Here is a 27,377-nt window from a genome sequence, read left to right as displayed (position 1 = left end):
TACATGTGATAAAAACAGCTTAGAGCAAGAGAATGATCGTGAACTGATTTTTCTAAAAAATGTTGCCATATGTGTTCTAACATGTAAGTAAACATACTACCAATAAATTAAAAATATTACATATTCACAATTTTATACTTACATATACTTGGACTTATTCTACTTCATCCCACGGGGGGACATAGGGCAACTACAGTTTCTTTCCATCATTTCCTGTCCATTGCTGTTCTTTTTGCTTCTTTCCAGTTCTTATCAATTTTATTTAGCTCATTTGTGAGTCCCCTACACCGGGTACTTTTAGGCCTCTCCTTTTTTTCAGTGTGTCTGTAGATTCTAGTCCAGAGCTTGCATGGTGATGTTTTTGTCAATTTTTTTTGTAGTGTATGTCCAACCCATTTTCATTTTCTAGATCTTATAATCAGTGTTATTGGCTGTTTCTTAATTCTTTTCCATAGTTCAATTTTGGATATTTTGTTAAGCCGGAAAAACAAAAACCGTTAACAAAAGTTTGTAAAGATGCTTTAGTTTCTCTCCATGTTTCTGATCCATGTAGAAGAACAGATTTGACATCAGTATTAAATATTTTTATATTAGTGCTAGTTCTTAAAGCAGAACTTCTCCAAACAGCCTGTTGTGCTTTCTTTTAATTTGTGCCTTCTGAAGTACTGACAATACTTCCTAGATAAGTAAAGTTTGGTTGTAATTTTTGAGGAGGTCACCAATCTGAAGGCAATCTTTCTGGTTAGTATTTGGTCATAAGATTTAGTTTTCTGCAGGTTTATGTATAGACCTCTTTATTTTGCTGTTTCCTCGTGGTTGTTTTACTGACCTAGTCAACTACTGTTTTGAAAAGGAGAGGAGAGAGAAGACAACCTTGTTGTACACCCATTGTTACAGGGAACGATTTCGTCATACTCCATTGTGTATTACTTGGCAGAAAAATTGGTTGTAAAAGAGTTTTACCATTTTGATGATCTTTAGTGGAACTCCATAGTGTCCAAAAATGTTCCAAAGGACCTGGTGATCAATGCTATCAAATAGTTTTGGAAATCCACAAAATTCTGGTATAGTGCTGTTTGCCATTCTTTTGTCTGTTCTATGATAATTCTCTGTGTGGCTATTTGGTCTAAGCATGATCTTTCTTGCCTAAAGCCAGCTTGTTCATCTCTAAGTTTGTTGTTAATCTTCATTTTGAGCTCACTTGGCCACAGGCCATGTGAGTTATTGCCATCACTTGGGGTCTGTCATCGTCATCCGTCGTCAATTTAGGCCAATAGACATGTCAGACCATGAAAATTAGTATAATGCTTTAGGACATATATCATTTCAATATAGACCATATTTGAAGGCTATAAGTATAATATATCAAACCAGAGCTGACAAAAATTATCAAAGTTGTTTTTCATTAATGTTTCTTCGGGAGCGTTAAAAGGTTTCATCTTCATCATATCATTGTTAATTGGGGAAAAGTGTTCTACCTATTACTAGACTGTTTATGGCACAAAAATCAGCTAATAGTTCCCCATTTATATTCATTTCACCCCCATTCCACCCATTTAGTCCCATTTCTCTTTTTCTCCCTTTCCAGTCAGTACCAACTTTTGCATTTAAATCTCCAATTATCATTAGGATGTCTCATTTTGGTACTGAGTTTACAGTGGTTTGCAGTTGTTGAAGTCATTTATCTTCCTCATTGTTTTGTCTTCATCTTCATCTGCATTGTTTGTTGATGAGTAAACCTGGATTAAAGTTGATTTCTGATTTTGATGTCAAACCTGGCAGTGATGAGCCTAGGTGACACAGGATTCCATTCTAAGAGAGACTGTTTTGCTGTTTTGGTTAGCATAAATCCAACACCTTTATCGTGGGGGTCAGTAGTGTTGCTGTTGCCTGAATAAATGATTGTATGACTAGTGGAAAGTGTTGTCATGCTTGATGTATTCCACCTCACTTCACTAAGTCCTAAAATTTCAATATTGTATCTGACCATTTCTTTGGCAGCTTGTAAGCTCTTTCCACATTGATACAATGTTTGTACATTCCAAGTCCAAATTTTAGTGGGGTACTTTAGAGAGAACAGTTTGATCGTTGTTCGCCTCATATATTATCCTTTTGGTTGGGTTTGTGTTTTTGCCTCAACCTCTAGCCGTTGATGAGTAACAGGATTTTATTGTGTAGTAGTTTCTGTAACAAAGTTCTTAAACAAGTTGGAGGTGTTGGCCCTAAGCTAAACCTTCTGCAATGTTATAGGTCAACATAAAATAAATAGTGATTATTTCAACAGCAAAAAAATAGACAAAAAATGGAAATAGTGATATGATATCTTTATCAACATGCTATGATATATAGGGTGTAATGTTTGCATTTTATGAAAAATAATTTATTAAAATAGGAGACGTATTAGTCTATATCCTATGCAAATGGTAATCATTTGGACAGAAATTCTCGATTTGTTTGTAAAAATTTCCAGATTTGCTAAAATTGTTGAAAAGGTAGCAAACTTTTTGTTCACAATCCTTTTTCGGCGCCATTCATAATCAAGCTGCTTTATCCATCTGTTCATTTCTCACACTTTACAGTATGATGTTGGTATGTTTGCATTTGTTTTTGCCTTGTAAAAATTTGGAGATTGAGACATTCTCTTTTTGTTTCTATATCCTTGCAATAATTTTGATAAAATAGAGCCTTCTGAAATTATTCTGCTATACGTAAAATTGATTTTCATTCATAGAATTCTTATAATAAATATTGTTAAAATACTGCCAGGAAGAATAATTGTGAGATATAGTAATCATTCATTCTACAATATATGAAAAGATAAGTAGTCCCATTTTAGCTAATTGGCATAACCTTTCTATATGTTATATCATGCCATTTTATGCTGTACTACATGATGTATTGTTATTATGCAGTAAACGGTCCATTGTTCATACATTTGTATACTTTGTAGAAAGAATCCATTTTTGTAATGTTTACATACATTAGTACAATTGTTCAAACAAACAGCTGCATAGAAGCTAAGAAGAACAATAAGCTTCAGTTCATTTAAACAGGTGCTTTAATTCATAATGGTTCTATAAAGTCAAGTTTACCCTGTTATCATAGGGTATGAAATGACGAAGCATACTGTATGGTAATCTGTCAGAGTACTGGGTAATACACACTGTGGATTTGAGCATGAATATTTAACTAAAAATTATAATTGTTTTTTATGAAAGTTTTGCCATTTCTGTGTTAACTATTCACCCATGATGAACAATTTTTAAGAAAATACAGAAATGTTATAGGCTTTTTAATCTTACAGTAAACCTACAAAATTTATGTAGAAAGTTCTCTCACTGATTATACTGTGTCCTAAAAACATCTAGAATTATTTATCTATAATTTACAGTTTTTATACACCCGTCTAAGACGGGACATATTATAGTATACCATTGTCCATCTGTCTGTCCACACTTTGGACAATAACTCAAAAACATGTTCACCAACTTTAATGAAACTTTGGTGAATTGTTCATATCTATTGATGTAAGTTTCCTTTAGATTTTTAAAAATTTTAGATTTTTCTTTTCTGTGTTATGAATTTATATACTTAAAAAAAAGGGGGATTTTCCAGTTTTCGGACAATAACTCAAAAACACTTTCACCTACTTTCATGAAACTTTGGGGAATTGTTTATATCTACTGACATAAGCTCGCTTTCTATTTTTATAAATCTCAGATTTTTTGTTGCCCAGTAATGAATTTTTATTCTTAAAAAAAGGGGGATTTTCAAGTTTTTGGACAATAACTCATTAACACTTTCACTTTTATGAAACTTTGGTGAATTGTTCATATCTATTGAAGTAAGCTCCCTTCCAATTTGTATAAATGTCAAAAAAATTTTACGTTTCCATGTTATGAAGTTTTACTCTTTAAAAAAGGAGGAAACGGCCAAGGAAATTTTTTCGTTCAAATATCATTGAAAATGGACCATTTGTTATGATATTGCCAAATTTTTTGTGCATTTTTTATTTACTCTTTTTTGGGCTTGGAAGGGTATTTGACAGGGCTCACATTATTTCTAGTAGAAATAAAAAAGCATAAGGACAAGGGCAACAGGTGTATCACACACTTAAAGTGCAGCTCTTTATTATCCATTGGAAGAGGTAAAATTGTCTTAAACCTAAATGTATATGAATTCTTTTATTCAAATTTTGCATATGACTTTCAACCGCTGGACAGTGGTTTAAGTTCTGTGAGTAGTTTACCCTTATTTTATATATTTTAACTTTTTTACAAGCTATTTCTCCTTTGGTCAAGCCTGGCTTTGAAATATTTTCCCACTCTGTTTTGTAAATAACTTGTTTTTGAACATGTGTGCTAAAACCTTGCAAATCATTAAACATGTTGTAAATAAAAAATGCTTTCTCTAGTCCCACCTTAAGGAGAATACATAAGTGAGCAAACTTTTGTATTTAAAATCTTTTATCAAAACAATTGAGCATTTTTAAAGGGCAATCACTGACATACAGCCTAGTTTCTTGCCTCCCTACAGGTACAAATATATGCGAACAGTTCTATATGTACGCCTTTAAAATGTTTTATTTTCTCCAAGCCCTTTGTTGTTTAGCCTTCATGTAATCAGACTAAAGAAAAATCATTATGCACTTATACAAATGTTTACCTTCAATATTAGAAATCTCACTAAGAAGATTTCGGGTGCTACAATACTCGTTTACTAAAATGATTAAGAAATTAAAACATATCAGAATTATTTATGGAATATTGAAGAATCATAATATGCCTAATCTTTCTTTGAGACAAAACTTGAGAGTATTGAACCCATCGACCTGAAAATTACTTATTGCATATTACCAGCATTACCAATGTGATTTCTTGCAAGCATGTATTCATTCATTTAAGGGAGTGACTTTTATGTGTTTTGAGACTAATTTGTTTTCTTGAACTTACATTGTATGTAAGGTTGGCTTGTTGGTAGAAAGGGATTGCCCAGACAAATTTGAGTACATGAATTTTAATAGAACTGAGATTCAATTATTAATGTAGTAATAAATAAACTATATTTACAGTCCAAGGAACTTATATTGAACTTGTGTCAAGGTTGTTGGTATCACAAGCTTGTAAAAACATTCACAAAATTTTTCAGTGGATACATGGAATTCATTCTCAAATACAGATGTAGTTGTATATGATTAATATGTGTAGGTATCACCCATCCTATACGTTGGGAAGAATTGGGATTGATATTATATACCATGAAGACTAAACTTTTCTTTAAGGTTCTGAAGCTGCTTGTCAGTTAACTGCAAGTAGTCCTTTGTGCATTTGTGTAACATATAGTCATTTTTAACAAGGGACTCAGACCTTTTTGAACTGATTTTTAGATGTCTTTAATTGTGTAATATTTGTTTCCATCTGTCCCCAGTCATTTGTTTCATTTTCACTTCCAGTCTACTTTTATGTTACTGGAGTATATAGGGGCAACTATTTTATAGTATAAAGTTATTTTGGGGCCAGCTGCAGCATGCTCTGTGGTGTAAGGGTTTCTTCGCTGTTCATTGAAGACCCATGGGTGGCCTTGCTGACATTTTTCATCCAGGATGTTGCCTTTTTGCCATATTCACCACATCTCTTCTCATTATATCATTTAATAATATAGTGTGGAAAAGACCTTCTACATCAATATTTCGGACTGTCCAGATGTTTTTTTGCCATGAAGATGAGTTCTAAGTCTCTGTAGTACCCAACAATGAATAGTTATATTTTACATATTCTTATTGCTTAGATGTTGTTAACTTATGACGGGTCTACCTAATAGGGAGCTCTGTTATGAAGTATGAAAGTTACAAAGACATTATTTTTTGGAATGTAGAGCTGTGACAAATTTGATAAACAAGTTTGCTGTATCCAGCAACATAAACTCTCTTTTGTCCTATTTTTAACACATAACTTTTATCTGAAATGGAAACAAATACAGATGTTAGCTTTTTATTGCAGTAATCTAATATGTAAATATTTTCAATTTACAATACACATTTGTTTGTTTTAAAACATCAATATTTAAGAGAAATTTTAAAACCCATTATTGAGCTAATTTGGTTTCCTTTGTGGCATGCACAGATTTTTTTATTTGATTGTATTTTTAACTTTGAACTTATTTTAAGTCACATATTTTCAGTTTTACAATTTTAAATTATGATCAGCACACCCAGACCCTTTTAAACTAAACCATGGTGTGTAATGTGTCAAAGACATGAATGGGAGCATGCAAATGCCACAACTGTCTTAATTGGTGAACTTTAATTTCATGTGAAAAAAACATACAGCATTTAAATTTTCAGTATGTGCATCTGTCCTCATATCTGTTCTTTTTTGTCTGTCGTAGAATAGGCATAATTTTGAGTTGTTGCCTTTTTCCAACTAAGATATTGGTCACATCACCATGGAACTTTGTACACATGTTCTATATGATATCTAATTAACATCAACACTGTTTCTTCTGAAACCTGCACATCACAATGTGGATGACCAAAGGCCAATATTAAAGGAAGATAGGGTCTCTTTTATCATTGTACTTTTTACTGTTTTTAAACTTTTTAAAATAAAAGCTATAGTATGATTTTGAATTTTACCACTTGGCATCAGTGTGGTGTCTTCACATTCAATAATTTAATTAACAGTATATGGATATTATTTTGTTTTAATTACTTCTACAATTGATCTTTAATAACAGTATTTAGTATGATGTTCAAGTTGATGACTGCATTATTAAGACACCTTGGAAGGTGGCCTCATGGCAGCATTTACTTTTTTAGTACTTTTTTACCTTTTTCACCTGTAATTTACTGCTAAGGCGACATGGGAACACACCTACAAAAACAGTCTACTGTTTAATGTTGACATATAAAGTTTTGTTTTCCTCCCCTGTCTTTATCTTCCCTATTAAATCCATTATGTCAAAAATAGGATCAGGTTTCTGCTCCATCTTTAAATTATCCAGGTACATGTATTTTTTCATTATGAATTTCTGTTGGTTGTAAACTTGTGGGATTTTATATAGGTTCTTCTTCTGTTTCAAACTGCTCTATTTTTTTCCATCTTAAAAAATTCTTTTATAGAAGTTCCAATGGTTTCCCCAACAGTTCTTTAACTTTTCTGAAACTATTGACTGTGATGAGTGTGCCTCAAATTGATAGGAAAACCTGAAGAATCCTGCTCTGCTAGTCTGCACTTATTACATATGCACTGCTAATTCGTTTATCATATTTATTTAGATAATACTCAGATTCAATGACATTGTAAGCGTCAGTGTTGATTTGATATCAAAGCAGACTTTTGATTATTGTTAGAAGTCTGATATCCTGTGTTGAGGCTTATTTAGAAACAATCAGGAGTTATGTGTTCATTTAAATGCTTAAGTACATGTATTTAATTTTATCCAAATGGAATCCATTCTTGTCAGGTATATAATTAAACTTGCCCTACATTTTAAAACTGTGTTTTAATGTTGTTTTAATAACAGTCATTAAGCATTATGTTGCTAACATTGTTTTTCAATATCCTTTTAAGTTGAAAACTCAGGATTTAATTGGCATGTTCCTTGGATACAGGGGAGATAATTTGGGTATATTTTAAGCTGTCGCATGACTGGTATAATTAGCTACAGCTACTATACTGTGAGGGAAATGAGTTGTTTTTGTTCTTTTGACAGACTTGTGATATACATGAAAGACAAATTATATCTTATTGAACTTTGTCTTAATACATAGTAAGGTTCATCAAATAGTACATGATTAAAGTCACGATTGGCACTAATATAAGGATGTAATCATTAAACTAGATATTACATTAGTACACTGTCTTTTATCCATGGAAATGATTCAAGATGAGTGAAACAGATTAAGTGAAAATGTACTTTTTTATTTCATTGATGATACAACATGTATTTTTAAATTCATTCAGAGCCTTAAACAATTAGCCCAAAGTTCAATGGAGGCTGAATTGTAATGGTAGATTTAGATGTCAGTAAATTACTAAAATTTTGAAGAAATTAGTTAATATATTTTTATATGTTAAAATTTCTGCCACAACAATAGAATGTGTTCTAGAATAACATTTGAATTTCTGGGTCATTTGCAAATGTTTAGTACATGTGATACTCCCACTCAATGAGTGGGTTGGGTATATTGAAATCATCTTGTCTGTCTGTCCATCATTCTGTCCATCCAAATTTATCACAACTATCTTGACTCCCAATGAATGGATTAATTTCAAATTTTGTATGTGGCTATGTATAGATGGGATGACAATGTGTGAAATTATGATGACATTGAATATAAAGTATGTTTTTGCAGTATATGTACTGTTTCATTAAGTCCAAGATTAGTCTTCTATCCAAAGCAAATTTGTTTATCCTTAAAATGGCATTTCCTTAACTACAATTCCTAATAAATGCAATGATTGAAAGGTAAATTTAGATTTTTGCAAATCTACTGTCAAACTAGTGCCTGGTATGAGTTCTATTTAATAAAAATACATTAAGGAATATACATCAAACAGGTTTTCTAATTTTTCTATTTATTGATGTTTTTCAGAGTTGCTGGAAATGCTGCATATATCATTGGGACATTGGCTGAGTCAGAGTTGGGATGCTACAGAATTCTTGGTCTGGCAAAAGGCCAACATGTGGAAAGTAAAAGAATTTTACCAGACCTGGTCAATATGCTTGGGTTTGAAGACTCTGAAAGTGTGATGAATGCAGCTGGTACCATGGGAACATTGGTAAGCTATAGATTAATTATGTCAATTTATTGTTGCAAGTTGATGCTTTAGGACCAATACATTACAATATTATTGTTGTGACTTTATAGGATGAAAGAAATATGGGCCAAAAGGGACCATAAACTGTGTATTGCCTTGAACATTAAGGAATTATGATCCTAAAAGGGTTCGGAAAAAGTTTTCTTAAAGTTTGTAGAAATTCATTTGCTTATTTTAAATATCAAATTGCATTTTTAATATTCTTTGACCAGAAACTGATACTGTCTTAAAAATCACAATCCAATTCATAGTTAGCTTTATCTCGATTAAATGTTGCATCAATACTTGGGAAAAATGTCCAGGGTTCTAACTCTATGGTCAAATTTAGCTGTGAGCTGTGAAATGGTTTATTTGATAAAAAAGAAAGATACCATTTTGAGTATATTTGTGTTTTGTTTCAGGCGGAGAGTCATGAAGGTAGAGAATGGATACTGAGTGAGCCATGCTTGAAAGACATGATCACTAGGGTTACGACACTACTACATGCAGACAATCTCTGGACAGCCAGTAATGCTGCATTAGTTCTTGCAAGGTATAAGTCTTGATAAATGAAGAAACTAAGGCCTCAATTAGAGAAAAAAACCATACATGTATTTCTTGTTTGTAGGTACACAAGCATGCCTTGATGTAAAATAAACAAACAAACTTAAATTTGATTGGAAGAGGTTTGGTTAATTGTGTATTCCTCTAAGTTTTGTGTTTGATTGTCAGACTGGAAATGATAATATATATTATATTATTAAATTGATGATTTTTGGCAAAAAAGTAAATTTGCCTCTTGACCTTCTTTAAGGTATTATTGCTTCAAGCTTTTGTCTATGTCCGAAAAGAAAGCCAATACCAGCCACCTGTGGAGTGAACTGCATTAAATTGTTATATTAAACTATGCATATTAGTGTATGAAATTGTATTGCATTTTTAAAGGAAACCTTAGTATGATATTTCCAGGTTAGGTTAAAGTCCTCAAGAATTTGTGAAAACCCTTTACGGTCTTAACATGTTAACTTGATCTTGAATTTTTAATTTACGAATGTTTAAACATTTGTTCAGAGTTATTCATATACTGAACCCATTCAAAGTTCAAAAATACTCAAGATCTGCACAGTAAAGTCGTGTTTACACTTTAGTTGCACAACTGTTTAACTTAAAGAGTAAATGTCTCGATAGGTTCCTAAGATGCTCTAAAGTATATTTACATATCACTTCAAAACCTTTGGTTTGTTTATTTTTTTATTTTAGAATAGTGCAATAAAATTGTGTGTTCATTTACAGATCTGTTCAGTTGGTAATATTAAATTGAATAATTGGCATATAAATTATGAATTATGGGATTAGAAATGATTTGTTTACTACGCTGTATAACTTCATTATGATAAACATGTCATAATCTTTGGTGATAATGATTTTAAATGTCTTCATTGTTTTTCGGAATTTAGTCTTTGTTTTTGGCAACAGACTACATTGAAGTTTGATTTGTTTGGTATAATGATTAAAACAAGAAGATGCTTTATGGGTTGTTTGAGGACAGGCTTTATATGTGAGCTCTTTTGCATTTGTAAGGGTTCAACATTCAGGTTGTCCAGTGTAAAAAAAAGTTCATTCAAACTATTTAATTTTTCATAAAATACAACAATTTTTTTTTTATTAATTCAGAGCATTGTGTTTTCTTATGTCAAGTAGCATTTTAATGTGTTTTGAACCTTAGGCCAAGTTAACTTAAGTGATGGATTCTCATACGACCTTCATAAAAAATATGGGGTGGATGGGGGTATTTTATTTCTTATTTTTGAATTTCTTACCAGGTATTTGTTAGCCTAATGCTAGGTATTTTAAGTACAGATATGTTCTGCATCCATAGCCATATAAGTTTCAGGGAAGAAACATTGTTTTAGTTACCAAGAAATGAATAGTAACTCAATACCAGAAACTTGACACAAAAAATAATTCCCACCCCAATATTTTTATTTTTGACAATTTTTTAGGGGTGAGTGGATGAGAGTCTACTAATTAATTTTGTTCGACTATTTTTTAAGGGGCGGGAGGGGATGAGAGTCTACTAATTAATTTTGTTTGGCCTCATATTACAGCTATCAAAATTCTAAAAATGTTCTTACATGAGAAAATCAAGTGGTTATATGGAGGGAAATTCCAAGAAATATTAACTTGTAAAATGTAGACAAAAATGTTTTAGCCTACACATGACTTTTGACATTTAAGGTGATAGATTTCACACAAATTCAAAACAAAGACTGAAAAATCTTCAACAAGTTTTTTTAAAATTTATATGTCTCCTGTAAGTTTAAAAATGACATAATTATTTGCTTGTCCATCATTTTTAGAGTTGGCATATTTGTTTCTTCTGTAAATACTTAGTTTTTATGCCTGAAATGCCAATGAGCTTCCATTCAGATTAAGAGTACTAAATGTTACATTTGATTGACGAAAAATGAAAGTGACTGCAGGTTCCCCAAAGCATATTTGTTGATTTAATGAAGTTCTCGATGGTTGATTTTCTATTTTCCAGAATGAGCATCTCTGAGGATGGTTGTTTGAGCGTACTACGGCATGACAATTCACAGCAAATTCTCTCCAAAATTGTTCAGTCACTGGGTGTAGATGAAGCAGGTACATAAGTTTAAACATATACTAAATTATCTTTACATTTTTAATTATTACAATGTCCTTTATTGATATGTTACATTCTTGGATGAGCTTTTTGGCCTCTGTTATTTTTGTTATGTTTTTTATAATGAACTCAGTCAAATTGAAGGCTTTACTGCTTTTTTTCTCTATTCATCATTATTAATAGGACGAGGAATGAATGCAGCTTTTGCCATTGGCCGTCTTTGTGATATGGAAGAAGGAAGGAGGCGACTCCTGCAGCTGCCAGAATCAGAAAGAATGGTAAGTCTACATTTAGTTGTAAAGTAAAATATATGTGGAGAGACATATTGTAATATAGGCTTTTTTGCATATGAGTTTGAGGTTGAACTTCATGCATCCTTAATGCCTGGGGGGTAGAAGAAAATCTGTAACATATCCAAATGGCAGAAATATGTCCAGGTGTTGAAACATATAACATGAATTTTTCCATTTCACATCCACATCCCCAGGTCCCATATAAACCCCTAAGGTAGCTTCTCATATTTATACAGATGTCCCACAGTTGCTATATAAATCATGATACCCATAATGCAACAGTACTTCTGCCAAAAAATATATGCCAGCATTTAGTTATAACTTGATAGTAAAGGCAGTATACACACCAGTATTTCATGAACCCATATTTTTGTTTTTATTTTATCTTTGTAATTGTATGAAATCTGTAGTGTACCTACATTACATTTTTATTCTCTAGATTTCATCATTAGCAAAGATGTTGTGTTGTGAAGACACAGGTGCTAGTAAAAATGCATGCTTTGCATTAAGTTGTCTTGCCACAAATCCTGAAGGTCACTCAAGGATACTGAACAACCTTCACTCTGATGATGTCATTAATACTTTGACATTGTTGTTAAATGCAGAGGACAGTGAAACAGGGTGGTTTGCTGCCATGTAAGTTAATGTTGCCTTGGAGGTACTGATTCAAGACACTTTTTCCATTTTAACACTTGCAAAGTGTTTTTTTGTTGTTGAATATGAAATAGCAATACTGAAGGAAATTGTTGGACAAAATGCACAAGGAGAACAAAGTTTAAAACACTTAATAACTGTAAAAAACTATTTTTCATACTTATTTCTTGTTAGTTTAATGAAGCAAAAATACATTGCAAGTACATTGCGAAAAAGCAACATATACTTGCCAGGAGTTGACAGCAGGGATTGATTCTATAGGTTGACTTTGAGATTAAGTTATACTGCTTGTACTGGGATAAAGGAAAAGAATATAAAAAGTATGAGAACTGAACAAATGTAAGTTGATCTTTTTGTTTAAATAGGACATTGAGGACGTTGGCAAGTCAACCTAGAGGTTGTTTGAGGCTTAGAGAGCATTCAAAGGTCATCCCTTCTTTAAAGGTATAGAATATATACAGTAGTTTAATGTCTGCTCGTTAAAATGATATAAAACCTTACTAAGTAAGAAAAAGAAATTTGGAATGGACATAGACCTCTGAAAAAGTCTGACGGTGAAGAAGACAAAAATACAGATGGAGAGACATTGAGAAAATACAAATAAAAAATTACAGGAACAGAAAAGGCTGGTCATAATTATTCTCAAATGAAGTTATTCCTCCTATTCAACTTAAGAGACCAATCAGATTGCTGCAATCAAAGTGTAGAGGAAAAACTCATTAATTTTAGCAATCTCAAAATTTGTTTAAAACTAGACATTAACTAATAAAAGGGAGACAACCAAGTCTCATGTTGGGTGTTTTTACTTCAAATGAGCATTCTCTTAACACCAATATTGACAGAATTAATGAGTTAACAGCATGTAATTTGTTAATGAGTTAACAGCATGTAATTCGTTAATGAAGTTAAATGTGTTCTCTATATGATGTTGTTTTGAAATAACAGGTGATCTCACTAAAAGATGATGTCAATTCAGACCTAAAAGAAGAAGTTATTATTACTCTAGAAATATTAAAGAAATTAGAGAAACCTTCACCTCCTAAAGTAGAAGGTAATGGATGCATTTATAGTTTAGCTTTCTAAATGACCAGGCTTGATTTTTTGCCTAAAATGATATCCAATCTTTGTCTAAGTTAGTTCTATCATTAGTCTGTTCTTCTGTCTTTCTACCTTCATAATATGGTAAAACTATTTTTAGAAAGTAGATATTGTTTTATTTTTATGAAACTGTCATTTTATACATAGTTATCCAGATAATAACTAGAGAACAGATCTTTAATTTTTTTGAAACTTTGCAGAGGGGTTTAGTATCATAAAATACTTGTTGAGTTTAATTTTCATCAAAATACAAAATGTAGTTTTCTAGGCCATTTAGAATGTATAATTTTGTCATCCTCCATTTTTCACCAACATTTCCTGGTGGGGTATCACTTAATGTACCATTTATACACTATTTGTTTATAGAAGTTTTAATAAAACAATATTTGATGTATATTTTTCAGTGTCAGGCTCTAATACAGCAAGGTGTTCTTGGGAAGTCAGTACAACTAAGAGTGGGTTTCCTGTTAGGTACCAGATATTTGAAGGTACAGGCTTAATTACAAATTAATTAAACAAAACAAATCTGTAAGATTGTAGCAAGATATCTTCAACTTGTTGTTTTACTGTAATGGGTACCAGATTATTGTACTAGTATATATTCTACAGTCAAAGCCCTATTTTGACTGAGTTTTGTTAAATGACTAAATTATTTTAAGAAGTACATAAAATATGCAGTAGACTAAATCACTAGGCCTTCCTTATACCACTTTGATTTCAAACTGAGCAAGGGTTAAGATATTCAGTTTTCCATCTTTGTGCTTTCTTATCTCAGAAATTAGGTTATAAAACTGTTCTTATTTTCGACAGGGTTCAGGTTTTGTATTGGAAAAGTTTCAATATACACACTTATGTAATGAGTTACAAATTTTAAGGAGAAAATTATTTAGTACATATCAAATTTGCCATATTGTGCACACACTAGCACAATTTGTGTTCCTTCAAATGTCTTGCTCTGACATCTTCCTGAAATGTTTTAGGTACAAAATGTGTATATACGGGTAAAGAAACTTTCTGTGATGTCTCGGGATTGCTGCCATGTACTCAATACTCATATAAACTACGGGCTTATACAGAGGGAGATGAAAGTCCATTCAGTGACCCTGTCTCCATAACAACAGAAGAGGCTGGTAGGTCATAAGTTAGAACAAAGAAGTATTTTTGTGATACTCATAGCTCTTTTAACATTTATGAAATGAAAAAAAAAGTAGAAAGCATAATTTTGTACAAAACAAAAAAATAACAGTTTTTGTCTCGCCTGCAACAAAAGTTGCTGATGGTTTTGATTAGACTTAGGCAGAGGTGGTGATGGCAGTGTCCACAAACTTAATGTCAAGCTTTCTGATAAGTTTATTTCATCATTAACCCCTTAAACTAGGTCAATGATATTTTATGTACAGATGCATTGCCATCATTGCATCACAAATTCATGCCAATTTTACGCATATTGCATTTTGTAGTGGTAACACAAAAATGATAATTTTATAATTTCATATTATTATACAAATTATGAAAGCAACACAAAAAAATAATATTTAACAAACACATTATATTGACAATATGGAACAGGCGAGACTTATCTCTGTAATAACATTTGATCTGACTTATTTTATGATATAAAGTAATAATGTAATTCACTTATTTTTGGGTTGAACTGTAAATTTTCATAAATTTAAGATAATTTGCTTAGGTCAAAATTTGTCAATGCCATTTTTGGATGAGTCCATGACTCAATTACATTAAAATTAACTCCCTTGATTAATATGATTTGACACTTTCATGGAATGGATTGTGTCAAAAATTGTTTTTGTATTTCAGTTCCTGCAGCACCACAAAATGTAAGAGTAATAGGCTACACAATATCACAATTAAAAGTTGGCTGGGACCCTCCTGAGCAAATTAATGGGACCATGAAAGGGTACCATGTCTATTTAGGTAAGTTCTTGATGAATTATAGCTGGTTAAACTTTACATTCTGAAACAAGAATGTCTGAGGCAACTTTCTCTGTATTATTCAGTAAAGTAGGAAAGCATCTCGAATTTCTGCATTCATACTCGAAGGTTGAAAAGAAGTAAATTTAGCAAAGTTAACATACTCAATATTTCATTACATGGCGCTCATGTTTGTTTGGTGTTAATCTTTGTATATTTGGTTGAAACAGTTTTGAAGGTCAAAGGAAGAAGCTAAAACTACTTACTTTAAATAAAACTGTTACTTGCATACTGTCTCCATTTTGTATTATATTCTATAGCAGTTTATTACAGGGCCTAATCTAGACATTGATGACAAGGAGAAGTTTTAGTAAATTCTGTTTCAAAAAGAAGTAATAATGACATTTTTGTGTATGTAGTCTTTTGTAAAAAAAAACTTCTCCCTGTCAAAGTCAAATGGGAAAAGTGAGCACAAACAAGGAGCAGTTTTTGTTTATTTCTCCTTCTAGATAAGGACCTGTTATTAAAAGCACATGCACAAACGATACAAGTATATAACATCCCTCTTTGTGGTAATAATTATTTTCAATAATCCAGCAGATTTTATACTTAGTATGTAGCTGTGATTTAAACTAAATGACTAGTGTATTGTCCCCTTTTGTAGTTACACTGTTTCATACCCATAGCTTGTGCTCCGGTCATCCTTAGACTGCACATTGTTTTCTCTTTCAGGTGAAAAACTTCATGAACATACAACAGAATTACAGTCTATAATCTCAGGGTTACAACCCAGTACCTCCTATGAGATTTCTGTAAGTAGCTTCATTTTAAACTTTTGAGAAAATACCAGATCATTTTGTATAGATTCTCCTTCACTAATGAGTGGTTTAGATTATTTTACCCATGAGAGAAGATAAATAGAAGAATAGACTGAAGGAGAATCTGTTTCTCCCATGAAATCTGTTGAAAACTGGGAGGATACAAAATTGAGAAGAAGTTCTCTGAAATTTAATAACCTCCAGTAGTTGAAAAGTCACATGCATTTTTAATCACCATTTTATATTGGGAGAAGCCATGACTTAAAAAAAAAATGTGAATGCCGTCAATTAAAAAATTTGTGTATGCCTTTATTTTTTTATTTTCTCATTTTAGACTAAAATGTGATTTCAAACTCAGCTTTTTCAAGTAAAAATGCCCTGTATTCAAGTTTTTTTATTATTAAAAAGTCAACCCAGTCACAATTTATTTTCCACAATTACAATATCATAATAATTTTTATATTAAATATTTTTGTTGTCTTCTATTAGAATTTAATTTCTGGAAAAAGCTGACAGTTTTCAGTTACATTGTCAACTTCATACTGTTTGTTACAAAGCCTATACCAAACAATTGAGTTAGAGTGACACTTTTTAGCTTTTCTTTCAGGTTAGTGCTTCAACTTCAAAAGGAAAGGGAGAAAAGGCTTATGTTACTGGTACAACTTCAGAATTAGGTATGGGTATATTAAAGACTTCAAAATAATTATAAAAAAATGATGTGTGTTTTCTTTATTTCTTAACTTACAAAATTTACTTTCTTTATATCTAACACCTTGAGAAAAGAAACACTCTTCTTATTTTCATTTTAAATTTTCAGTTAAGTGTGTCCAGCAATATTATCTGATAATTTATTCCACTTTCAGGTGCTCATGCCCCATCTAAACCACATGTACAGGTTTTAGGTAGAAATGAACTACACATTTCCTGGGAGCCACCAGAGGTACCATTGGGGAAGATAAATCGTTATGACCTGTCTATGAACAGTAAAGTAGTGTATTCTGGGACAGACCATTCTTACACATGTCGAAGGTTGATACCTGACACGGAATATAATATTGTGGTAGGTAGAATTATGTCATGGAATATGACTTTAAGTATAGCTTATGAGTGACAAAGCCATTTGCACTCAACGATTTTGTTGTGTTGTAATTGGTGATGTTGGCCATTTGGAATATGCAAGACTTCCTTGAAGGTGCATTTAAAGTTCAAACAATCACTCCTGTATTACATATGTCATTTCTGACTGAGCAATCTTTAGTATTCAGACCCCTACATATGTAGGACAACACTGATACTCTGTTCCTATATTAGTAATGTACACCTACTTTTCACACACCATTACCGTAAATTAGGATATTTTGGCATAGGGTTATTTTGGTAGGTTTCTGTGAAATGTACATGTTTAATTTTGGTGCATTTAGAGTGATGAGTGATTTATTTTTGTGTTATCTTCATGATAGAATCAAACTATCCTTTATTATCCTAAAAAGAATCTAACACTACCAGTATCATTTTCATGACTACGTTTTACCTGGGTAAAACAAAGAGTCAGTTAAATTGCTATGCAGATACATATTACAATATTAATCTTATTTTTGTCCACACCTATCAATACACCGATATAAATTAGCTTCCTCAATTTTCGAAAACGTTGTATTTTGGTGTGTTTAATATGGCACTTTTAATTGTGAGATGCGCCAAATAAACCAAAATAAAACTACGGCCAAAATTTTCCAGTTTACAATAGTATTATTAGTAAAAGAGTGCAAGGTATAGATTGTACAACTACACTTGGCTGGTAATTTGCCATCATATCTACAAATCCATTAATTTTTTAAAAAGTCAGGAGTGTAAAATTTGTCATAAGTAATGATGCTAGAATGCTATTTTCTGTTATGGCGTCATTTCTTCTGACTAATTTTACTGTAACAACTTTTTGTGAAATAGACACTCCTTATTTTGCAATATTTTAATTGTTGGATAACTGTAGTTTTCACACCTTAGCCCTAAATGTGGATAAGATCACTACATTTTACACTTAAAACTATATATAAATCACTATACAAACATTTTGAAACTAATGAGTGTAATGTTTTTTTACTTCAAAAAACAAAAAGGCTATTACATTGTATTATATCATCAGGGCCATGTCAACATATTTTCTTGTTTATCATCTTAATATTTATTATGTAAGGTTACCTGTCTGACCAATGAAGGAAAGTTTGAAAGTAAACCAACAAAGAAAAGGACAGCCAAGGATGAATGTAAGAACATCATTAATTTATCAATAGAACTGTAGTGTAGTGGAACAAAAAAGAGCTTACAAACAGAAACCATAACAATTTTTAAACTAGATGAGTACCATTATTTGTCCTATGACATTTACAATCACCAGTTAAAGAACTGCAAAATAAAATGTGTACTTGCATTTTTTATATATAGAATAAACCCCAAAAAAACACATGTACATGTCTTTTTAATGAAGAATGAACCCAATATTTATTATCAGAAAATATCCAATACGTTGTATGTTTTTGCATGCTGTGAAAAAGGATCATAGGATTATCATTTTTTTCTAAATTCACACATTCTAACATTGTCTGGCATAGTTTCAGTATTTTGAATTACTTTGTCTTTCCTATAATGACTCAATGGCTTGAAAAGTAAATGTAGATACTGTGTTTGACTAAAGTAAAATGTAGATACTGTATTTGACTAAAGTAAAATGTAGATTCAGAGTTTGAATAAAGTTAAATGTAGATACAGTGTTTGACTAAAGTAAAATGTAGATACTTTGTTGAACTATAGTAAAATGTAGATACTGTGTATGATTGAATTTAAATGTAGATACATTGTTTTTATGCTTTGTCCTACAACAGATGATCCAGAGCGAGCTCCACTGTATAAGACCCCAACAGAGAGAAAGGATAGTCTCAGTTCAGATAAACCTCAACCAATTCTGGTGAAGAAAAAATCTAGTCTAATTGATAAAAAGAGGGTGTCTAGTGCTAAGGTTGGTATCTTTCTGAACCTCTACAAAAAGGTTTTATAAAAAATTGTATCATTTGTAGATGTGCTTGATGGAATATAATTACTGTCATAGTTTATTCATTTAATTTTCCACTTGATTCTTGTATTATTTACTACTTTTAATTATTTAAATTGTGTATCAAGTTCAAGATTAATTCTCATCCTAGTTGTTTTTCTTTTTATTGTACAGAGCTAAAAATTGCTGTACTATTTCTTTGTTAGTTTATTTGAATTGCTTTTCTCTATATATTCTCCGGCTGGAATCTTTGCGCCAATTGAGATTTTTTGTAGGTCGAAATTGTGCCACATTTTAACATTTTGGTGGTAGAAACTGCATCAAATATTAGAATCTTATTGCGCCACACTTACCTGTATACCTACCTGTGAGATTGACCCCAAGTAATTAACTTTTACTGAAAAGTAATCACATTTAAGTTCACTGTATGTTAGCTCAGTACAGATCAGTATTACGAAAATCTCCTGTCAAAATGTCTGATTTGGAAATAAAAAGATGGTATCCGACAGAGGAAACCCAGTAATCAGGTAGAAGATTACAAGTTTCACCAAGCATTTGTAAATAAAAAGCAGATATCCAATAGAGATATACAGTCAAGTCTTGTACAACCAGATTGTTCACAGATGCTAACTGTAATGTTGTACTGAGTGTAGAACTGGACCACATACATGAAATGAATCCTCAGATAAGGAAAGACAGATGTTCAGATCTGCCTGTAAGAGGAAAGCAGTTGACATGGTATCAGAGGGTCCATCAAAGGTCATCAGTGCAGGTAAATAATATTTATCTTTATTTATTCGATATATATATAAAGGGAGTGCAAATGGTGAATTGTTAAAGAGACAAACAACCCACTGGAATGAGAAAAAAATATCAGACTGAGGACTACCTAACAACACAGGGCAGGATGATTGTAGTCACTAAAACAACATTAGATATTAGTTTGTAACCTGGTGAATCTAGTATCTTCTTAAGCATTTTAGTTTGATGTGGAAACATTTTTACTTTTCATATTATGGTTTTATTTCAGAACTGTTCAACATTGAGGAAGAAAAGAATATAAAAGTATGTTCAGCAATCAATGTACAGAGAAGGTCAAAAGTTGTATCCAGCTGAACGTAAGAATCAAGCAGAATTCCACATTATTCTTGAGGATATTGACGTGAAAACAAAGGAAGGTGATAAATTTGTAGTGTGCAACAATGCCAAGAACTAATAATCATATTTGGATGTGAAACCAATCTCAAGTACAGAATCGGAAGATATTTTTACCGATGATACTTTTAAGTGCTGTTCAAAGTATTTTACACAAATATATACCATTCATGAATTTAAGAGGGGACACTACATTTCTTTAGTATTTTGTTTGCTACTACCCAAAACAGGGGAATGCTGCAGGAAGATGTTTACCTTGATTGATGAAAGCTGTAGGAGATTTAATCTGACTCTAAATATCAAAATCATTCATTTAGATTTTGAGGATCATGTGCATGTTATTGTGAAAGACATGTTTCCTGGTGTCATTATTAAAGCATGCAGATTCCATCTCTGTCAATTGTGGTGGAGGAATATTCAGGTCAAAGCACTGGCAATAGAGTATAAGAACAATGGTAGTGATATAAGTAAATGGTAACATTATTTCTTCAGCCTAGCATTCCTACCAACAGAGGAAATTGCAGACAGTTTTGTGGAGGATTTAATTCTTAACATGCCTACTGGTGCTAGAGTTGAAAAGGTTGATGACTGTGTTTTGTAAACGTACATTGATGAAAACACGCTGTTTCCACCTTTAGTATGGGCCAAACCTACATCACTCACACGAAGAACCAAGAACGGACCTGAGGCTTTCCACAGTCATTACAATGAACAATTTTATTCCTCTCACCCTTCAATGTTTGTATTCATAGACAATTTGATAAAGATGCAGGCAATGAAGTATAGTAAGATTGGAAGTACTGACTCCGAAGCAGTAAGAAGTTATCAGTATCAGCCTCTTCTTTAGACTTTGAATTTACCAGACACCGCTGGAGTTTCAAACCTTTTATGTAGACTATAATCAGTCACTGCTTTTTATCTGTAGATACATGTGTACTGTTTTAAACTTGCATGTAAACAATAGTGCTTTAAGATAAAATTAAAATATACTTTTACATACCTATACTTTTCATTGGTGCAATTTCTACCTAGGGTCTTTCAAAAAGAGTGGCTCAATTAGAGTACTGGCACAGTTTTATTGTGGCGCAATATGATTGGCTGAATTAGAGTACTGGCACAGTTTTATTGTGGTGCAATATGATTGGCTGAATTAGAGTACTGGCACAGTTTTATTGTGGTGCAATATGATTGGCTGAATTAGAGTACTGGCACAGTTTTATTGTGGTGCAATATGATTGGCTGAATTAGAGTACTGGCACAGTTTTATTGTGGTGCAATATGATTGGCTGAATTAGAGTACTGGCACAGTTTTATTGTGGTACAATATGATTTTGCCCTATTCTTCTTTGTCATTATATGTTCTAATATTCAGTATTTACTCTAATTAGCTCAAATTTTGTGAATGGCTGCCTACATTATTGTATTCCTCAGCTGAAGACTTGTTTGTTAAAAAATTATGGAACTTTTTAATTTACTTTAGACTTTTTATGTTTAAATTGTACATTTTGTGTTATTTACCTTTAAAAAATTGGCTATCCTTTTCTTGAATGTGTTTTGTCTGCTTTACTTACCTTGTTTGGACTGCAATCAATTCCCAGCAGGGTTTACTATACTGGGTATTGATGAAATGTTCTTGTGTTTACATCTATAGAATATCTGTATATGATTATAAAAATGGAGCGTCAATTAATCATACAAATCAATCAATGAACTAATCTGTTTTTGCAGCAGCAATCATTTAAAGACAGAAGTAAAACACCGGGAGATATGAACCTCAGCAATCGTCCTGCCTCAGGTTAGTTTTTACCCATTATATACTTTTAGCAGATATTTATAATCCAAATATGTGTTTTAAAAATTGTTGTTATTGACAATGGTTTTTAAATTTTGAAGTTTAAACTGAATATCTATATGGACATTCTTTTAAGTTTGGTTCTTATAGTCTTTTTTATCTTTGTTGATATTTTTTCACTATGGAAAAAATAACACAAAACATTTAAGAAATTGTTACAGCCAGTAACATTGTTTACTTCAGGGAATAGAGTTGGTCTTTTCTTAATTATATGACAATAATCTGATGAATAATTGAGAAGGAGATTTGAACTTACTACCATTCCATAGATATTTATATCTGCATCTGACAGACAGTTTTTAAAATATCCTTGTCAATTGTCCAGCTATCTACCAGAGACATAATATCAGGTCATGGTCATTTCATCAAGGGAAGACTAACTCTATTCTTTGAAAGTAACTACTTTACTTGCTGTAAAATGGTTAAATCCTATTGAAGTTTAAAGCTATTCAATGAAAAGTAGACCACAATGATGTCAGATATCCTTAAAACAGTAAAAGGTTTTTATTAGGTAAAACAGTTATATTTTTTTTTCTCTCTTGCTTGAACAATAAAACATTCATTGAACCAGTTAACCTTGTAAAGCACAAGGTAGAATGAACCTATTACCTACTAAAACTATCTTCATAAAGTAAAAAAAAAATGATTATTTTGGAGCTTGTAATAGGTATATTCTACCTTAAGTGCATGTGTGAATTACAAAAGGTTTATTTTTATAGTATAAAAATGAGTCTGGTTGACTTCCTTTACCAATAAATGAGCTATTACATAATGTATTTTTACAATAAATAGCATTTGAATATAGAATGGGTATGTAGATAGGAAACTTAATGTAGTTCAACACTAGGTTGACTTAGAATACTAGATGGTAGTTTGGAGATACTGCAGTTAATTTTATCTGAATGGTTCATGGTTTTCTTAAAATTCCTCTTACCAATTACAAGCCTTGATTTTTATTAGTATTTTCAGCAGATAAACTGGATTGTTGTTACAGCACATACAATGACCATGTTCAGGGAATAGGGATGGTCTTCCATTGATTAAATGACTATCACCTGATGAACTTACTTAGATAGTTGACTGGACAGGGGAAGGAGATTTAAAATTCTAGCAAAATTTAATAGATATAAATAGAAAGTTCTAATCTGCTTCTCAGCTGTCCAATCAACTACCAAAAGAAGTTCTTCGGGTACATGTAACTGTCATTTTAATCAAGGTAAGACCAAATCTATCACATAAACATTGTCATTGCATGCTCTATTATTGAGCTAATTTTATATGAGATTATTCAGAGTTGTATCAACCTGAAATCATTACTGCTTTGAATTTCTTTTTTTTTAGTGGGGTACTTGAATATTTTTCTACTGGAAAATAGGAAGCCAAGAGAAATGGACAAATTCAAAATTATACGAACCAATGATTATTTGGGAAACCATGAAAACTGGTACACATGGGGAAAAGTTCTTTCACATTTTTGTCAGTACATGGGTTGTGAATGCAATTAGTCAAGCTTAATTTATAAGAGCAAGGAACCAGTTTGTTCATTAAACAAGTCATGTCCCTTTCCTGAAGGTACTAATGAAAGAATCATGGTCAGTAATTAGTGAAAGATATTTTCAGGGTACTTCTAATTTTGGATGACTGATTACTTGTTTTTTCTTATTGGTGAAATTGTTCCTTATTTCTCCCTTTTTATGTGTCAATTCTTCCATGACAACTATCCTTTAAATAAAACTAAATTGTTCTTATTAATTACCATAGCGATATATTCTTGCGTTTGAATGAAACACAGATAAACACTTGTTACCATAAAATATATATCAGACGTTTTTTTTTCTAAAATAATTGCCTATGGTGTTAGACAGTGATTTTATAACATCTATATAATACTGATGGTAATATTTGGTATTTATTGATAGGACTTTTCTTTTACCCGTTATATCTTCTCTTAGTCCTCCATGTACTGTTGTAGGCTATGGTGCTTTCCTAAACTTATTTATTTACTTCTTCCCTCTCTTTTAGAAATAAGATAACAGGGCAGCTAAGTATTGAGCGTGGGCACAGTAAAAGATATCCTATTATTACTTTTAACTGTCCGTTGTTTAGTGTTTAATGGACACATGTGCCGTGAAGAAAAAAAATTGTTATTTGTCACACTTTAAGTCGTTCTTGTTTTGGATAAAATGTTTTCACATTTTATGTTTTTTTGTTTATGTAGCATGATACTTTTATTCTTTAGTAGCAAATAAAAGTTTATTACTAAAGGACTTGCTCTCCTTTGATATTTTTCTTGATTAAATTGGTCTTTAAAAATTAAGCAGTTAGGGTTTGGCAAGCAGTCTTGTTCTGTTACCACACTTCTTGTTTTAAGGAATGATATTACTTTTTAATTACTTAATTGTGGTGAACAGAAATTTTGACTGTTTACACTATAAAAAATAATCCATGAAGCAATATTTTACATGGTGTGACGGCAAATTTTTTTCTGCCTCAACAGAAAAATTTCAAATTAAAGTAATACCTTATAAACGAGTTATTTCTTTTCATAGAGTAATAAATGTGATAGAAACGCACACTGAATGAAAGAATTCCCAGTTTGATGGGCATGTCACCCATGAAAATTAAATATTGGGGTATAATAGAAATGATCCAATATCCAATCCAGTTACATAATTTTATTTGAATTTATTTCTTATTATTGGTATTTCTTTCCTATTTTCTTTTCAATTTATTTATTTTTCAACTTTGTTTTAGATATTTTTAGACACATTTAAGGTAGTTCATAAAACGTCTTTTTTTTATGTCTTGCAAATTAATATAGAATTTTGATAGACACAAATTTTTGACAGACAAAGGGTATTTCATATGATACTAAAGCATTTTTAAAAAATTTATATTTGCAAAAATATTACGACAAAAAGACACATTATGCAAATTAAAAAAAATGAAGTCCCTTTGAGAGAGAGATCATTTGCATAAAATGTATAGAATATTTTAGTTTTTAGAGATTATTAAAGAATATTAAACCAAATTAGAGAAATGTTATTTTGATAATTCTATGAGAAATTCTATACTCAAGTTTCTTTGTTGTATAAGAAAACTTGATTTTCCCTTAATACATTTGTATTTGTAAATAGTGGTTTTTCATATTTATGGAATGCAAACCATTTTAGCAAGTTTTTCAAAGGGGTGTAACCCACCAAGACACAACAACTTGGTTGGCTCTCTCATTGGGGAAAGGGAAATCAAAAAACATCTTTCTTGGAAACTTAAACTATTTTCACTTCGGTAAGTACCTGCTTGGTTTGAAATTAGTTATTTAAAAGTATCCAAGTACTTACCAAGGCGCTAACAAATTGAATATATGAATTTGAAGTCTGCTGCTGTCCATTACTCCAATCTGACTGTAAACCAGTCTGTCGGAAGACAAATTTGTAGAAAGTTACTCCCCTTTGCTTCAATTCTTAATAAATGAAGCCAAAGTCAGGAATATGAAAAAAGAACATTGGAAGACTTACTTTCTTTAATCAAGTTTGATCACCTGTGTTCTTTAAATTGATATAGGAAAAAAATGAAAACCTGTAGGGCAGAATTATTAGGTCTGATCATCTGATACGTTTACATTTAACATGACAAAAGAAAATCAAATATTTTAATATTTAAATAAGATCACTCACCCGGTTTATATTTAGAACTTACCATTTTTATACATGATATCTTCTCTATTTGTTTACTTGAGAAGAAAAAGTGTGAAGTCAACTTTCGGTCAAAATATTTCATTGACCACACAGTAGATACATGTATATATTTTGTTCTTATTTTCAACAAATAAGATTAGGAACACCACTATTTCTCACATTTTATGATGGAACTTGAATAGATATATTCCGAAGTCCAGTTTAGGTGGAAAAAATTGTACTGGTACATGTATTGCTCTCAACTTGCATGTATATTGCAGTGACAAAGTCTGTTAACCTGTATGACATTGTCTAATTGTACATGCTTATGGGGATTTCCTGTACAAAGCCTTCTCCTCATAAAATAAATTAACTTTATCTGACCTTCATTCTAGATGATGTTCACAAACATTTTATAGGTGAGTATTGTTTGCATGAATACCTGCCAACAACTTTTAATCAAAACAAGTTATAGGTTGTAAATATTTTGTATACTAGTACGCATTTTCAAGAAATGAATTATCTCCCTTTTCTTGTTTCAAATGAAACATTCCTAGAAAATCATTATCAAATGCAAAAATCTTTATTGTAATTTAACAAAACTTGTAAGGATTTTTTTCATAGTTTTATCAAATAAGGTTTTTTTGGAAGCTGAAAAAAAAGAATAAAACTTTCTATGTATCAATATTTTAGTATCAAAAGGTTGGCAAGTACAGATTTATTTATCCTCACAAGAATGTAAGGATGTTATTATTTTTTATAAGTACAGAGCTGGTAGTGTTGGGATAATGGATATAGTATTGTCTACAGGCTATGAACTCATATCTGCTGCATTTAGGGCGACTATAGGGATTTGTGTCTATATTCTTTAAATCATCTGTTACACAGTACCTGTAGCTAAGATATTACTCAGCATCAGTTCTGCACTGAGTGGGATAGAACATCAAACTGATTTTTTTATCACTGTGTATGATTATTGGATTCACTGTGGCATGAATAGACCTTCCCAAATATCATTGCATGGTTTTCATGGAGTTGTTCTTTCACATGATGGTGTTGAATTATGTACTTTTTAGATTGTATACTTATTTTTTTTATTTATAGAAAGGATAGCATTGTCATTTACCAATTTCTGTGGTTTTAAGAGTTAAAAAAATACTAAAATTTAATACCAAACATAATGATTGTTTACAAATGACATTTAAGATTCTCCACAAACAGTTCAGAACATTTTCAGACTTATAATAATTTATGTTTTGTGGTGCTTGGGCCTCTATTTTCAAGAAACTGAGGAATTATTATATTCACTGATTTAAGAAATTTTGTCAAGCCATAGAAATTGGTACAAATGTACTTACAATGTGGTATACTTTCACATTTAATCATAAAAACATTACTTCTTTA

The 27,377-nt window shown here is 31.4% G+C and overlaps 1 protein-coding gene across 19 annotated transcripts in view; it reads left to right on the top strand.

Annotated features, from left to right (window-relative positions):
* Positions 1-27,377, top strand: part of LOC148611359 (uncharacterized) — a 54,067-nt gene that overhangs the window by 7,468 nt on the left and 19,222 nt on the right. For 7 of the 19 annotated variants that reach the window (XM_088591830.1, XM_088591826.1, XM_088591845.1 and 4 more), the window contains exons 2-19: positions 8,597-8,783; positions 9,224-9,354; positions 11,347-11,447; positions 11,632-11,726; positions 12,181-12,377; positions 12,761-12,839; positions 13,341-13,446; positions 13,898-13,981; positions 14,474-14,623; positions 15,312-15,428; positions 16,158-16,237; positions 16,851-16,917; positions 17,107-17,303; positions 18,438-18,507; positions 19,123-19,256; positions 22,173-22,239; positions 26,369-26,392; positions 26,667-26,711. In XM_088591830.1, the coding sequence (XP_088447956.1) occupies positions 8,597-8,783; positions 9,224-9,354; positions 11,347-11,447; positions 11,632-11,726; positions 12,181-12,377; positions 12,761-12,839; positions 13,341-13,446; positions 13,898-13,981; positions 14,474-14,623; positions 15,312-15,428; positions 16,158-16,237; positions 16,851-16,917; positions 17,107-17,303; positions 18,438-18,507; positions 19,123-19,256; positions 22,173-22,239; positions 26,369-26,392; positions 26,667-26,711 (1,931 nt within the window). Of the gene's footprint in view, positions 1-8,596; positions 8,784-9,223; positions 9,355-11,346; positions 11,448-11,631; positions 11,727-12,180; positions 12,378-12,760; positions 12,840-13,340; positions 13,447-13,897; positions 13,982-14,473; positions 14,624-15,311; positions 15,429-16,157; positions 16,238-16,850; positions 16,918-17,106; positions 17,304-18,437; positions 18,508-19,122; positions 19,257-22,172; positions 22,240-23,088; positions 23,107-26,368; positions 26,393-26,666; positions 26,712-27,377 lie in introns of all 19 variants that reach the window. The other 12 variants (XM_088591834.1, XM_088591844.1, XM_088591839.1 and 9 more) reach the window with 6 other exon arrangements.

Source organism: Perna viridis, chromosome 7, assembly GCF_037379345.1.
Source record: "Perna viridis isolate PV_CMFRI_1.1 ecotype Kerala chromosome 7, ASM3737934v1, whole genome shotgun sequence".
Classification (NCBI taxonomy): Eukaryota; Metazoa; Mollusca; class Bivalvia; order Mytilida; family Mytilidae; genus Perna; species Perna viridis.
The sequence above is the reverse complement of the archived record's forward strand: the minus strand, read 5'-3'. Positions and strand labels throughout refer to the sequence as shown.